The sequence below is a fragment of the Melitaea cinxia genome, chromosome 5, assembly GCF_905220565.1.
Source record: "Melitaea cinxia chromosome 5, ilMelCinx1.1, whole genome shotgun sequence".
NCBI lineage: Eukaryota > Metazoa > Arthropoda > Insecta > Lepidoptera > Nymphalidae > Melitaea > Melitaea cinxia.
In genome coordinates this window covers 476,742-493,858 of record NC_059398.1, presented here as the reverse complement: position 1 = coordinate 493,858, position 17,117 = coordinate 476,742, and the positions used below count along the sequence as shown (strand labels likewise).

Genomic DNA, 17,117 nt, shown 5'->3' with positions numbered 1-17,117 from the left:
TCTACTCCACCAGTAAAAATTACTGCGAGATCATTTTTTCTGCGTAACATTTTTAGTAAATTATCCATTCCCTTACAATTCAGCCTCCAACATCCCATTGCTTCGCATAGGCGTCTTTCTCCATGTAGGAGAAAGATCTGAGCTTAATCCACCATTCCACTGTGGGTTAGCGGATATATTCCTTACTGTGAGTAACAATCACTATCAGATATATGTGATAACCACCGGGATTAATAGCTTAACGTGCTCTTAGCGGGAGAGTGGGAGACCCAAATGGACATATATGAAAATCGGAAAGAAATACTTGTACAAATACAAATATCCATCAACGACCTGCACCTGCAAACCGCCGATGCTTAGGCGGGTAATCGGCACCACTAAACCACAGCGGTTGTCATTCCTTATTAGTAAAGTAACTATAACAAAAACCTTAATTTATACAAAAATCCATTGCTCTTCGTAAAGACGAGGATCTGACAAGCACAAGTAGGCGGTAATTAAGACAAGGCCTCTGATTACTTTTGGTAATAAAAAAGGTCTATTGCTATTGAGGTCGAAGGATCCCATTGTTATCATTGTATACGATTCCTTATGGAACTAAAATGTGCTAACAACTTTATTTTCATTCATATTTGGTATAAAAACATGGATTCAGTATTTTTAATTCGTTTGTTGAACAAATTGATCTTTCAAAAGTTATTCTGGGAGTTAATTGAGGAAGGGCACATCAGGAAAGATCTTCAAGCTCAAAATCTGGAGTGGATCGACTGAGGAAGTACCTCAACCTTGCAAAAGATCACAGCTAAATAATACTAATCTTAAGTAGTGTCCCTGTGGTGAGTAAAGTGACCTGAGGTACTGGAAAAGGTCAGGAGTATTGAGCAATTTAGATTAGCAACGCGCTTGCTATTGGTGTCGAAAGCGTCTATAAGCTACGGCAATCGCCTACCATCAGGTGAGCCGAACGCCTATTTTCCGACTTAATTGTATAAAATAAAATATTTATTTCAACGGTCGCTACGTAAATAAAGACATGTTAATTTCGAATTTAGAATATACATTCTTCTTTTTTTCGAAACAGGAATAATCATTTTTCGAAGTCGGTAAAAAAATATAAAGCTAACCTTATCATAATATCTGCGTTATGCTCAGAAACTTAGATGAGGAAATATAAACACATGTAAAGATAATAACTTTTTTAATTATAATATTTCTCATGTGAGATAGATTTGGAAACAGATGAGGTTATTCACGTCCTATATTTAGCTTCCTACTACACCATTTAATCGAGTATAGGAATGTCCATAGCTATCAATTTTTTTAATGACTTGAGTATTTGATAACTTTTATCTTTAAGCTTTTGAAGTAGAAGTATAAATTGAATTTCTACTGAGATAGGCCACAGCAGGAAATATTCTTTACAAAATCTGGTGCAACTCGACTGAGGAAGTACCTCAACCTTTCAGAAGATCACGGTTAAGTAATACTACTTTCAAGCGGTATTGTGTTCCTGTGGTGAGTAAGGGGCACAGCTCCTGGGGTCGGCAACTCGTTTGCGATGCTTCCGGTGTTGCAAGTGTCTAAAAGCTACGGTAAACGCTTAACATAAGGTGAGCCACTTCTTTACCGACCTAGTCCATCATCATCATCATCATCATTCCAGCCTATTGGAGTCCACTGCTAGACATAGGCCTCGACAAGTTCGCGCCAAAAATGCATGAGCATGTGTGTTGCCCATAGTCACCACAACTCAACATGAAACCCGCCAGCTAATTTACAGGATAGCAGCAATTATCAAGAGGAAAATTTATGACATTTATTTATTATTATAATTGTGTTTGCAGGCAAACGAAGAAAAACCGACTTCAATTATATCGACAAGTAATACAACGTAGGTATACGAAAAAATAGTCAAGTAAATACGCATTATCAAAGATTATTCCAAAATTTGTAATCAGATCTCGATGAAATTTAAATGTGACCACATGAGAAATATCGGCTTTCGATTAAATTAAAAATTATCAAAATCGGTACACACAGTAAAAAGTTATGCGGATTTTTGAGAGTTTCTCTCGATTTCTCTGGAATCCCATCATCTGATCCTGTTTTCCTTATCATGGTACCAAACTAGGGATATTTCCTTTCCAACAAGAAAAGAATTATCAAAATCGGTTCACAAACAACGGAGTTATCCCCGAACATACATAAAAAATATATATACGGTTGAATTGAGTAACCTCCTCCTTTTTTGAAACGGCGTGAACTCATGTGTTTTGCCCATTGTCACCACGCCGGGCAGGCGGGTTGGTGACCGCAGGGTTGGCTTTGTCGCACCGAAGACGCTGCTGCCCGTCTTCGGCCTGTGTATTTCAAAGCTAGCAGTTGGATGGTTATCCCGCCATCGGTTAGCTTTTTGAGTTCTAAGGTAGTAAACTAATAACTTTACCTTAAAACCATGTATTATTATAAAGGTATTTATAGTATAAACAAATTCTAAATATTATAAATGAATAATCTGGGTCAAAAAGTATATATATTATTCCTAATATAATGTTAGAAATATATATATTTTCTGGTTTTGTTATTAAAAAGCAAATTTATTATTTAAAAATTCTTATTCGACTGTTGTACGAACCTTTGTTAAATTATTATTTGTTCGATCTATAATATTGACATTATCTAAACATCATTTATGTATTTCTTTAAGTTCATAGAAGGGGGATCTAATCATAAAACTGCCGCAGGCGCCTAGTACCAACGGTTCATTCGGAAATATGCTCAGGAGAATTTAAATATGTGATGAAAATATTGTGATGTAGTAATATCTTTTGTTAGACTTATTTAATATTTTCAATATTGTATATAGATGTCTAGATTATACTGTTTTAAAATATTTATATAACGCCTTTAATATTTGGTTTTCTGCTAATCGAGGTGATATATCAGTCGGTCAGTTCAGTCTCTCGTAGTCCACTGCTGGACACAGGCCTCCCCAAGTTTGTCTAAAACATCCCGAATTCCCGCAATTCCGAGACTGATGTCTTATTATAAATGATGAATTAATTTTTCTGATCATCTTTGATTTCAAGGGAATCAATAAAAACGTAAAATATTTATTTTTTTTCTTAACGTTTTTATTACTTTATTTTAACTATATCAATGACAATATCTGCACTACAGTCAAAAGTTCAGAAGTAACATACTAAAAAAAAGAAGAAAAAAAAAACAGTCGAATTGAGAATCTCCTCTTTTTTCGGAAGTCAGTTAAAAAGTGTGTGTGTACTTATGTGCGCACTCAAGAAGTTACACTTCATTGGCTAGCTAACTTCACGTTGCTAACTTCTTCTTCGTTGACTAGCTAACTTCAAGGGTGTCGGTTATTTGAGACGCGTGGGTGCCTCTTGAAAAAAATGGCTCCCACCATTTTTCCCTAAAGCGCCAAAAAAAAAAAAAAATATAACGATATAAATTTTTTTTAGCTACTATTAAACATATTTTCTATAATTTTTACTTCAACTAAACCTCAAATTATACGTATTTCACAAATAATAAATAAACAACAGTAATTTGATATCTATAAACATCGGATCATTTACACGAAATGAATCATTCATTAAATATAAAATGTCGTAAATTTCTCGTCTATTTCAAACTATAAATAAAGATATTGTTGCAAGGTTTGAAGCGAAATTAATTATTCGACATGAACTGACTTGTTAGGAATTCCTTGAAATATATCAGACAGTTTTTTTTTTCTCACAGTCTTACATATAAGATACGAAAAGACTTTATTCTTGATCTATTATTTACTTCATAATGTTACACGATAGGGTTGCAATGTAGTAAAACAGTTTGGTAATTGTAGCGTATTGGCGTGGTGGTATAATGGTTCATGATGGAGCCATAATGATTTTCAATTACTCAAATTATTACACGGTTAATAAATCACAATAAAAAGTTAATAATACTTACTAGCCCGTTGGTGCAGTTTGTCCGTTCCGGTAAATACATATATATATTGCACCCCGAGTCTGGGTGTATTATATTCATTTAGTATATATATGTATGTTTATCGGAAAATAATGTAGCTATACCAATCGGCTTTAGGAACAGATGACCACGTGTGTATGTTGTAAATATTTATTTATTTATTTATTTACTAGCGACCCGCCCCGGCTTTGCACGGGTGCAATGCTGATACTAAATATACTACAGAATGTCTTTATTTATATTGTGAAGCTAACTTATAGCATGGTTATTATTAACATAATAACAACAACATTCAAATATGCGTCGTTAGATTACACGTTGTTCCCCGTAGGTATAGCGTGATAATTTGTAGCCTATATGTTGACCCAACTTCTTAATAATATTTTTGCCAAATTTGAAGTAAATCCATGCAGTACTTTTTGAGTTTATCCCCGACATACATACAGACAAACAGACAGACAAACAGACAAACAGACAAAAATTCTAAAAACTATATTTTTGGCTTCGGTATCGATTGTAGATCACACCCCAAGTATTCTTTTAAAAAAATGTTCAATGTACAGTTTTGACTTTCCTAACATTTTATATAGATTATTAAGTATTTTTCATTGTCTATTGATATATATTTGAAGTGATAAAAGCTTTTCCTTTGAACTGTTATCATATGTTAAGAATAAAAATGTTATGTAAATTTTCAAACCACTTAATTTTATAGGCTTCAATATTATCCAATAGTCAAATATGTGAATAATTCATTTATATACAAGTATATTATGTAATATTATACAACTGATGGTAAGCGATTAAGTACTGTGTGGCTACGGTACCAAAGAATATAGCCACCCCCTCTCTTCCCGTGGGTATCGTAAGAGGCGACTGAGGGATAACACAGTTCCGCTACCACCTTGGAACTTGCCCAGCGTGGTGACTATGGGCAAAACACATGAGTTCACGTTATTTTTGGCGTAAACTTGTGGAGACCTATGTCCAGCAGTGGACTGTATAGGCTGTAATGATGATGGTAAGCGATTACCGTTGCTTATTGACGCCTGCAACACCAAAACCATCCCAAGCGCATTGCCGAACTTACCCCTAATCCCCCAGGAGCTTCTCACCTTACTCACCAACAGGAACTCAACACTGCTTGAAAGCAGTATTATTTAGCTGTGATCTTCTGTAAGGTCAAAGGTTGCTATGCCCTACCTCAGTTAATCATTAGTCATAATTACAGTAAGCCATATACGTATAATGATAATAATCACTTCAATTAGTTCTGACCTATTAACTTACTAATTAAGTTATAGTATTGATGTTGACGACCGCTGTAGTGTACCAAATGGTGCAAGTGCCGTGTCGGCGGCGCTTAAAACACCGACGATCGCGGGTTTGATTCTCACTCCGAGTGGATATTTGTGTTTATACAAATATTTATTTCCGGTCTGGTTGTTAGTCCTTGTGTTGTTAGTCCATCGTTTACACCTGATAGCGGTCGTTACGTGGTGGATTAAGCTCTGATCCATCTCCTACATGGGAAAAGAAGATACGGAGATGGGAAGAGATGGGATACTACAGGCTGAAGCGATTAATGTTGTGTAGTAATTAATACCAGGGATACAGAGCGGCTGCTGAAGTTAACAAGGAAATAATAACCTATACAAACTTCTTAAACGTCGATACGAATTATCAATACTAATATTATAAAAATCTGAAGAGTCTATTTGTTTTTTTGCTTAAACGCGCTAATCTCAGGAACTACTGGTCCGATTTGAAAAATGATTTCAGTGGTAGATAGATAGCCTCTTTATTGAGGAAGCTATAAGCTATTGGCTATATATTTTAGTACCTTTTTTTTCTTAAATTAATGTGGGTGAAACCGCGGTGCACATCTAGTACTACTAATATTCATACAAAGAGCGGAGTTCCTACCACCTTGTTGCAACGCTGAAGATTGGCGTAACATAGATATATGGGGCGGTTATAAACTAGTTAAGTATTGAGTTTATGAAGTGTTCATAAGGCGTTAGAGCCCAAGTTTTATTTAAGAAAGTAGAATTGATTATGTTATATAATTAATTCTACTTTAATTCTATTCCAATGTAATTATGTATAATAAAATCCCACAAACGATTTCGGAATTGTCTCAACATAAATTTAAAGTTTTTATTTAAAAAAAAATTAATAGATAAAGCTTATTACTCGGTGCAGGATTACATAGTTGATAAAGATGTGTGGACTTAGTGACGCTGTGTTTATGCAACATGTTACTAATTTTGTACTAAAACACAGTTTATATATTATTTTCAAAAGAGTAACTGCGGAGTTTCTTGCCGATTCTTCTCTGCAGAATCTACATTCCGAATCGGTGGTAGCTTTACTTCTACAAATATAATAATTGATTTTTAAAGTTTTCATTTGTTAAATGACAATTCGAAAGTGCTCTTGGAGCCTATTTGAATAAAGCTGTTTTTGATTTTGATTTTAATTTTATAATGGCTAGTCGTTGGTCAATTACTGGAGAGAGAATTCAATGGTACTAAAATATTGCGGTTATGACTCCGTTATTATAGCATTGAATTATAAATTAATGTCGAATTGTTCGCTTTTATTTACTTTGTTCTACTTCTATAATTTTTAAATAACGAATTATCCTCCAATTCTATTGAATCATAAATTAATGTCGAATTGTTCGCTTTTATTTACTTTGTTCTACTTCTATAATTTTTAAATAACGAATTATCCTCCAATTCTATTGAATCATAAATTAATGTCGAATTGTTCACTTTTATTTACTTTGTTCTACTTCTATAATTTTTAATTAACGAATTATCCTCCAATTCTTTGTTCTATACAGATTGGAACTCATTGTGCAACTTGGGTTATTCACGAATTTATTGCGTTCTGTTTAGCAACTATCCGCCTTTATCATTGCAAATTGACTTGCCATCCCATGCAGAAGAAATTCTGAGACATACCTACTTTCTAACCTGCGTCTTTAACATTCATTTATAGAAGAAGATAACAAAGTTCCACTACTACCTTGGAACTTAAAAAGCCGACCGATGGCGGGATAACCATCCAACTGTTGGCTTTGAAATATACAGACCGAAGACGGGCAGTAGCGTTTTCTGTTCGATAAAGCCAGCCCTGCGGTTACTAACCCACCTGCCCAGCGTGGTGACTATGGGCAAAACACACGAGTTCACGCCATTTTTGGCGCGAACTTGTAGAGACCTATGTACAGCAGTGGACTGCAATAGGCTGAAATGACGATGATGATAGAAGAAGATAATTATCTATGACAACTAAGAGTACAATACTTCTTCACGGAATAAGACATCTACTCATGACGGTAATAATTCTATGAAAACAGACAGTCAAATAAAGTTATATCCCAAACATCGATATTAAAATCAAGATTAAAATTAGCCTACATAAAAATCAGATCACGTTTGACGTTTGAACCAATTAAAAGTTCTCCGACGATTTCAATTTTCATCCACAATCGGCTTGATAACCGATCGCGGATGAAACGGTATTAACGTGAACATCGCGAACTGTCGGCGACGAGAAACTTTTGATTTGATTTACGTTTATTAATCGACCGATTCTACTTTTTACTTGTATATCTGGATTAATTGTTTTTATAATTAAAATTCGTGTTACTATGCTAAATTTCGATTGTTATTCGAAATTCAAATAGTCTAATTCCTTTACTCTTAAATTAATTTAAGATTTATTTTTGAAGGTAAACTTCTTTACGTAACTTTGAGTTTGGGAGTAAGCTGGTAAATGCGTGACGAGAGTGTTACGAAAAGTTTGATCAGGCGAGGCGAAGAGTAAGAGAGAAAGGTGCGAGCACACATTTTCTTTCTCTGTTTCTCTCATAGACAGTTACGTTTCGTATATCTAAGACACAGACAGTATAGGCCTATAGTGCAGAATGTTTTACTTCGGTCGTGTGGTCTAAAGCACGCTTGTTTTTTTCTCTTAAAAGTTAGTCTGACTTTAGAAATAATTATAGGAAGGAGCTCAGTTGTCATTATATATTTCAAATTTGATCCATCTTACCTTGTATTTTATTTATATTTGTGTACATTACCCTTCAGTTATATTCTCGTGTACTTCCTACAAGTGTATCAAGATAAAACTAAGCCAGATTTTTATCTGAACTTTAAGGACTACGTCTGTGACAATTGCAACTAATTATGTACAGCAGATTAAGATTATGCTGCACATTCTTGATGCAGGTTTATCATGCTGTACACAAGCTGTACACAAGCACACACACAGACAGACAGTAAACTATAGCTTAAAAAAATGCTTCCATTTATGCTAAGGTGTTAAAATTTATGACAGAGAGACTTACATTAAAGTTTTTCATAGTTTAAATTTTGATGGCAATATAAAAGCCAAACATTTGTGAAAGAAGTTTGTTATAATGTCTGAATATCTACTAAAGAATACATATACTAAAAAGGATACTATTCAAGTCGAGCAGCGATCTTTAGTTATCATTATATTATTTAATATTAAGGACAATGACCTGTAGCCAGAAATATTGTAATATTTTATATTCAAGTACTCAACTTGAAGAATGAGTAATGAAATGTCGTTAGCAGAAGAATGTTTTAGTTTGTAAATTATTCCGACTGCGTTAAGTTCAGCGGTATAATCTTTATGCACTTAAACTCTTACTAATAGAAGTTAACCTTCACCGCTACTCCTGGATCGGCTGCGACTTTATTCAGCATACGTCTGTGTAGTGTGTATTTATCATCACTAGGTCGTCTTCTCTTCGCCGCCTCTCGTCACTTCTACACCTCCTCACTATATCACCTTAATTGATTGATACTCTTCACATGAACAAATGTGATCCAATCATTCTCATTCTCAGTTCAATAAAAATCAGGATGTTTCAAATAAGAAAATTTATTTATTGACGTATCATTATATTTTAGTGTTACATTATGACAATTGTGTGAATATTTAATTATTTACAGGATATGTACAATTATACAATGAACAATAATCATGGTATACAAATTAAATGTTCGCCATGCGATAAACTACCTAAATATTAATAAATTCTTCGTTACAACCCTAGGCCAAATAACATCTTTTAATCCATCGCACGAACATTTTACAAGATACAATTAAGACGACCATTTATGAACAATAACCTACCAGAAACTTGTACTCGTATACTCAGGTCCATACATTACATTGATCATTGTAGAATATAAACCATAATGATAAAATCTTATACTAAAACACCGTAAAACCGACAGGTGAGAGGACAGGGCTCTTGTCACGCTCAGCTGTCAGAAAGAGTCACACCGATATACCAGTCTTTATAACCTAATCTATTGAAACAATTAAAGTGTCCTCTTCCGCCACTGTGGCCGAGGGCTCGCGACACTTGCGCGAGGCCCGCACTCAAATACGTGAATGAGAAACACCGTTTGGTGCTATAAGTGGCGCCAGCGTTGATGGTCTCGTGTCCATGTTAAGTGCTTCACTGGCAGCGACTGATCTGGACGTCATTGCTGTGGATGCTTCCGACCGTGATCCGCCAGCACCGTCGCCAGGGCCAGTTAGTCCACGCTTTTCCGCTAAAGCACGAGTTTGAGCTCGAGCTGCACATCCACCTTTTTTTCTTGGTATTACACTATTCTCAACATGTAAAGTCGCATTGTCATCCTTACCTGCTGCACAAGTGCAGGCCTTTAAGAAACTCTTTTTAAAGTTATCCGATAAAAAAGCGTAGAGTATAGGATTCATGGCTGAGTTGCTATAACTAAAGCAGGCTGCTACGAGAAATACAGTAATTGTAATACGACTGGCGCACTCCGTCGGTGGTGAATAAATGAGAGCTACTTGAAAAGCCCAATACGGTAACCAACATAGAACATATACTGCTATAACCGTCAATACTAATTTAGTCACTTTTCTGTGAGACCGTTTCTTTTCTTTCGATTTATTCTTTGGGCCGACTGTCTTCAGTTTTTTTATAACAAGGCAATAGAAGACAAATATGAGGGTCAATGGTGATGCAAAACCCAGTGCAAAGGAATACAAGGTGAAGGATGCCTGCCCTTTATTGAATTCTCTTTCAGGCCATACTATATTACATGACAGTCCATTTTCAGTTTGTATTAGAGTGGTATACATAAAAATAGGTGTCATAACTAGAGCTGAAGCTGTCCAGGCGGCTGCAGAAACTATTCGAGATATGAATGGTGTCCTAAGACGAGGTGCATCTATAGGATGACACACTGCTATGTATCTGTCAGCGCTCATGATGCAGAGGAATATACTGCTCGTAAATTGGTTGATCCCAGTAGATATCATGTACGCCTTGCACATAAATCTTCCGAACGGCCATGCGCGCAGGGACATCGTGACAATTAGGAATGGGATTCCTATAAGGAAACATTCGTCAGCTATCGCCAAGTTTACGATGTACATATTGGTGACAGTTTGCATTTTCGAATACCGAAGGACGACATATATAACGAGCGTATTTCCAAGGAGGCCTACGACACACACAATGGCGTACAATATCTGAGTCACGACGTACACGACGGGTAGGTTCATATTGGGACAGTTTTCATAGGTACCGTTGAAGGTTCCGTTGTGGTCGAATGAGTAATTGTCGTTACCGTACATCTCCACGTCTTCTAACTCCATGGTGACAAATAATTGTTATCTTCGTTAAAAATTAATCTTCTGCAGAGACGATATTAACCTGTAAATAAAATATAAAAATTAATTATGTAACACTGTCCATACTCTTTTTCTATCTCTTCTTTTTGTTTTGAATATCATTTACTGGTTTAACACAAAAATGTCTACTAGGATAAATGTAAGAAAGAGTAATATTAGAGCTTAGCAATTCGGGCTGCTTCATTATGGGTTAGCGAGTAATATGTTGACGACACGTTGGCGCAACGGTTATAGCACTGGTTTGTGGCTGTTGCGTTAGAGGTTGCGGTTTCGATCCCTGAAAATGACAAACATTTATATTGACCATTTAAATATTTTCCATGGTCTGGGTGTTTGTGTAGTCCTTGTAGGTCTCCCCGCCGTGCCTCGAGGAGCACGTTAAGCCTTCGGTCTTAGTTGTTGTCATGTACATGTGATAGCGATCGTTACTCATAGTAGGGAATATATCCGCCAACCCGCATTTAAGCAGCGTTTTAGGTTAAGCTCTGATCCTTCTCATATATGATATACATGGGGAAAGAGGCCTATGCCCAGCAGTGACATATTACAGGCTAAAGTAAGTAATATGTATGTTTCCCTACGATGATCCATGGTGCAAAGTAGTTCGAACTCAAAACCTGGTAATTATTATAAAATTAATCTCATCAATACTTACATATTGTTTAAAATATTATCACCAAAATAGTTTTCGACTCTCCATTATCACGAATCTGAAACAATAAAAAGAATTGTTTATCGTCTACAGAATTAAATACAAACAGGATGTGTATCATGCTGTTTGCTAAAAAAATAACAACGTTTGAGCAATTGTCACCGCAAATGGCTGTTGCGCTGACATTGACATAGTCAACTACGCTTATGATAAATATTGTATACTGTTTAGAATTTTTTGGTCATGGCTTGGATGCTTCATTTTTGAGTACTTCCGGATCCCCAGCATATTATTATTTCTACTGGGAACCGTTCCGATGTTTATTTAATGCTCGAAAAGTATTTGTACATTCACTTCTTAAATACCTCTTTACCTCTCTTCTTTACCTCATAGAGCCCTTTCTCCTATTTTAATAATTAATCTAGAGAATAAGGTACTAATTCTCTGGTTTTTTTTTACTCATCTAAGTCGGCAAACAAGCGTACGACTCACCGGATGGCAAGCGATTATCGTAGCTTATAGACGCCTACAACACCAGAAGGATCGCAAGCGCGTTGCCGACCTTACTCCCCATCCCCCCAGGTTAGTTATTCAATTCAATTGTCGAAAGAATTTTCGGAAGGTTCTAGTAATATTATTTTTATGTTCAAACTTTGTAAATATCGACAATTTAATTAATTCCTTTATCAGCAATGCATTATTAACATATCGAATCATAAATATTTTTATAGTCTTAATAGCAATCATGAGGGGAGGCAAGTCTTTTATCTGTACGGGCTTAAGTTTGTTATAGTTTTGTTCTAAAAGATTAATCATAGCACACGTAATGCTAAAGCATTCGTAACCATTATTTGTTTACTCAAAGATGATTAGTGGGTACCGAGAAATAGAATGTTTTGTTTTCAACTAACATCTCATGGCGCCCGCGCTATTATTGTAGCGGATTTAGAATCAACACCTAGTTTTGTTTCGTTGTTTTCAACAGAAGTAATATCCCTATCAGTTATATTTAATGTTGTATTATTGGATATGAATAATTTACATAATTTTAAACTGGCTATTTCAGGTGCTACTAATTGTTTTTCATATTTTGTTTTTCGTGGGTTCTTTGGACTTGGATCTATTTACAAATACAATTTAAAAGATCAGACAGCGCATAGGAAAAGAATGCTCAAAACAAAGATTAATTAATCTGAAATCATCTATATCCAAACATTCTTGGTTCGTCTTGGATAAACTCAGTGTTCGTAACCTGGATTGATATCCGCAATCTATCAGTCACTTAGATAAAATTCCAATATTATAGTTTACGGGTTATATTTTCTCGGCTACCTGATTTTGTACATTTTCCATGGGCTAAATTAATATTTGAAGTTAATTTCGTTGGCAATATTAAATGAAAACAAAAATCCAGAATATTTTGGAACCCAAAAATTCCGGAGGATTGCGGAAAATCGGGATGTTTGGCGCGAACTTGGGGAGGCCTATGTCCAGCGGTGGACTGCAATAGGCTGAGCTGCTGCTGCTACTGTCAAAAATTCCAGTATTTGATAAGGATCTGTTCTTTTCCTTTACAAGTAAAGAGGTCTAATGATAAAACTGTTACTGCTACGTATAGCACAAGTATACATTTAGCTATATTTTCAAATATAATATTAATATGTATGTATAATGTCAATGTGTTATTTCGACTAGCCCCTTGGCGCAGTTTACGGTGACCCTGCTTTCTGCTCCGAGGGATGTGGTTTCGATTCCACCTCGAGTGTAGATGTGATATATATGTATTTCTTTATGTATAAGTATTGTTTATATTTATCGGAAAAAAATATCTAGCTATAAAAGTCAACTATCTATAACACGACCATTAAGTTGATTACCGTAGGAAAAGACCACTTTGTGTGTATGGTTATAAAAAAAACCTATCAAAGCACTTACACAAGTCAAGCCTTAGTGTCAGCGAACGTAATGACGCAAGTGCGAATTTTAGACTTAATGTTTGTTTACTAAACTCGCGCAGAGATTATTTAAGACTGTCTTGTCTAAATTCGTTTGTACATTTTCCATTGCTTCCATGCTACTAAAATAGACAAACGCAGGTCATATGATAATGGTTACTGAATTGTTTTTCATTATATCTTTTTATTTTAATGTTTGCTTTTCACTTTGAAATCAATTTTTAGTTTTTGAAGCTTCACTATATTATTTAAAAGGTACACATAAAATTAATTTTTTGGAACTTTTAACGTTAATTTTGCTTATGGCCTCTGTTAAACGTAATTTTTAACATCAATGAACCTCTAACTCTTAAAAATACATTTTGTCAACAAATTAGGAAAAGTCTTTAAAGAAATCCAAAGAGGATTTAAATTACAAGGCTGTATTGAGAATAGCTGGACATGGCATCAGTATCGACAATTTTAAGCAGTGATTAATTTTGCCTAGTCCGTTGGCGCAGTTTGTAGTGGTCCTGCTTTCTGCTTCAAGGTTTGCGGGTTAAATTCCCACCTGAGTCTGGGTGTAATATTTGTATTTATATATGTATTATTTTTATGTCTATTAATAAAAAAAATAGCTATAACAGTCCGCTGTTACCTACAACACAAGCATTTGCTTACCATAGGAAACAACGACCGTGTTTGTATGTTATAAGATATTTTATTTAATTAATACAATTCAATAAAAAATGAAAACAATTGTAAAGGTGGTGTGTGTCGTTTGGTTCCATTTAAATTTATTTGAGATTTAACAACAACTTTTCGAGTTATATCTAATAATGTGTTTTTACTTGACTATTTTTTCGTCGACCAACGTTGTATTAAACTGCATAACTTTTTACTGGGTGTACCGATTTTGATGTTTATCATGTGGTTACGTTTAAATTTTATCGAAATCCGATAACAACTTTTTGAGTAATCTTTGATAACGCGTATTTACTTGACAATTTTTTCGTCTAACAACGTTGTATTACTTGTCGATGTAATTGAAGTCGATTTTTTTTCTTTAACGAGCAAATACAATTATTCTTTAAGTTTTCACCCTGTTTTAATTCTCTATTATGAAGTATTAGAAATATACGTATTTTAAAATTAATAAATGTAAGTAATAAATACAATAACTGTATCGACTAAGTTGCGTTTAATTACGCAGTTCTTTCACAGTACTTAGTAAATAATTTTAATAAATAGTACTGCAAACAATTTAATTAAAATCGTATTTAACAGAAAGATAGCAAAAGCATCTCCTTGAAAGTTATTTGATTGATTACTGTGTAAAGTTTCATTGTAATCCCATTAACAATGTAAGCGACTAAACAATTTTCATTTTCATTAAATTTATTAGTAATTACTAATTCTAATATTATTATAAAAACTTGTTTATTCGCTTGTTCGAAAATTAAAACTGAATCGATTTTATTATGTCTTTATTATTAGAATGAATTAATATTATTAGAAAGAAGAAATTCGTAATCAGAATTCCACAAGAGTTTCAGCCCGTCCGAGGAAGTACCTCAGCCTGTGTTGTGTTCCTGGAGTGAGTGAGTTAGCCAGAGCTCCCGGCGAGGGTAAGGGATCAGCAACGCTCTTGCGATGCTTCTGGTGTTACAGGCGTCTATACATTACGGTATCGCTTACCACCAGGTGAGCCGTACGCTTGTTTGAGGACCTGGTTATGTAAAAAAATATGACTTACTTGACTTTTCCCTATCCCCGTTGTAGGGCACCATCAAACCCTATACAAAGCTATCGCATACGGTACGAAAATTTGCAACAAATACATATATTACTTGATGTAAATTGTCGCTACAACTAAGGATAATTACAAGCTTAGTGCTTTGATTTGAACTCGTCACACTGCATCACAACCCTATGGAAAAATGTCATAAACTTCATAAAACCATAGACAACAGATAAATTCTCATACCAAGTTATAAGAGGCTATGAGATCTATGACCTTTTGGTCTGCATGTCCATATGATTATGATTTTATAAGACTCTACAGGGAGGCGTTAACGCGTTTCTCTCTCACACGAACAAGTGCGCTGAACTTTAATTTATTTGGAACCCAGTACATGTAAACAATCGAACGGTTTGTTTTGTACAGAAATATTGTTTATTATTACAGTAGAATAATAAATAACTGTTTGGATTATACACAAGTTTGTTCGATAGATTAATTTAGAATTAAAATAGATAATACCTAATGGGAACGGTTTATTTTAAAATGTTAACTCAAACGCGGAGCTTGTATACAATTGATATTATAATATCATCATCATCATCATCATTTCAGCCTATTACAGTCCACTGCTGGACATAGACTTCCACAAGATCGCGCCAAAAATTTAGTGAATTCATGTGTTTTGCCCATAGTCACCACGCTGGGCAGGCGGGTTGGTGACCGCAGGGCTGGCTTTGTCGCACCGAAGACGCTGCTGCCCTGATATCATAATAATTCTAATCAAAATATATGTTTAAAGTAATAGAGATATCTTTAAAGTAATAGATATATTCACGAATTACTTGCTTTGAAGATTTAATCAATACAATGATTTGTACACGATTGCCATGATTTGTACATATTTCTACTGATTTTTGTTCATATTAATTATTTTTTCTCTTGGTCTATAATAAAGTTTTGTTATTATTATTATTATACCTTATTCCAAGTGACTGGAGTTTGACGTCGATCTAAAACAAAGAAAAAAATATATAAGTACTGCATAAGATTGGTTATTGGAGAAAACACATTAAAAAGGGCATCTGACTTGACATCGTATACATTGAACGTCTCATACGTTCAGATGGCAGTAGAGGTAACAACAAGCTTTTATGACGTTCCTTGTAGTTGTGTCTATAAGCTACAGTGACCACTTACCATCGGGCAGTCTATGCAAATATACACTGCTTGAAACCATATGATACGAAAGAATCGTAAGGAAAAATGTACTTAACTTTAAATAGGGCTTGACATATTTGAGGTAAAGAACCTCAATGACCGTGAAACTGCGCAAAATATCTATAGGTTCTAAATATATAGCCGATGCATAAACCGAACGAACTCAACTGTAGATAAATTCATCTTTCTTGTCTATTGTCAAAAGGACATTACGTTTTTATGCCCTGACATCCTAAAAGCGAACGGGTAACCCAGCAAAAGTATTAAACCGGGACGTTTTTTACGAGTGAACCTTTTTACTTTCACAGAATCTCGACCAATTATTTTATATATCGCTGTATATTTCATATTTATATGTTTATGCTTTTAGTTGTACGACTCATTGTCTTTGTCTATGAGGAATATGTCTGTAGTGTGAAATGAAATTTTGCCACTATTCTGTACATCATTTCAGCGTATCGCAGTCCTCTGCTGGACATAGGCCTCCACAAGTTCGCGCCATTTTTGGTGCCATATGTGTTGCCCTTAGTCACCACGCTGGTCAGGTGGCTGGCAGGGTTAGGTTACTACACACGATAAAATACAGTAAGTTATAAGGAGGTACCACATAGAATATTTTTTGGCTCACCGGTGTTAAGCGATTACCATAGCTTATAGACCGCCCGGATGACCAGAAGCATCGCAAGCGCATTGTTAACCCTACCACCAAGTTCACCCAGGAGCTCTGGTCACCTTACTCATCACATGATCACAATACTGCTTGAAAGCAGTGCTATTTAGCTGTCATCTTCTGTAAGGTCAAGATACTTCCCCAGTCGGTGTCCAGATTTTGAGCGATATATTACCTCCTGTG

At 35.1% G+C, this 17,117-nt stretch overlaps 1 protein-coding gene across 1 annotated transcript; it reads right to left on the bottom strand.

Annotated features, from left to right (window-relative positions):
* Window positions 1–8,903: 8,903 nt before the first annotated feature.
* LOC123653932 (somatostatin receptor type 2-like) lies at window positions 8,904–10,680 on the bottom strand. Its single transcript, XM_045589908.1, has one exon. It carries the CDS (start codon window positions 10,678–10,680, stop codon window positions 9,427–9,429), a length of 1,254 nt encoding a protein of 417 aa, XP_045445864.1. The 3' UTR covers window positions 8,904–9,426.
* Between the last annotated feature and the right edge of the window lie 6,437 nt (window positions 10,681–17,117).

Coding starts and splice junctions, on each gene's coding strand:
- LOC123653932 (XM_045589908.1), bottom strand. CDS start 10,680: ATGGAGTTAGAAGACGTGGAGATGTACGGTAACGACAATTACTCATTC.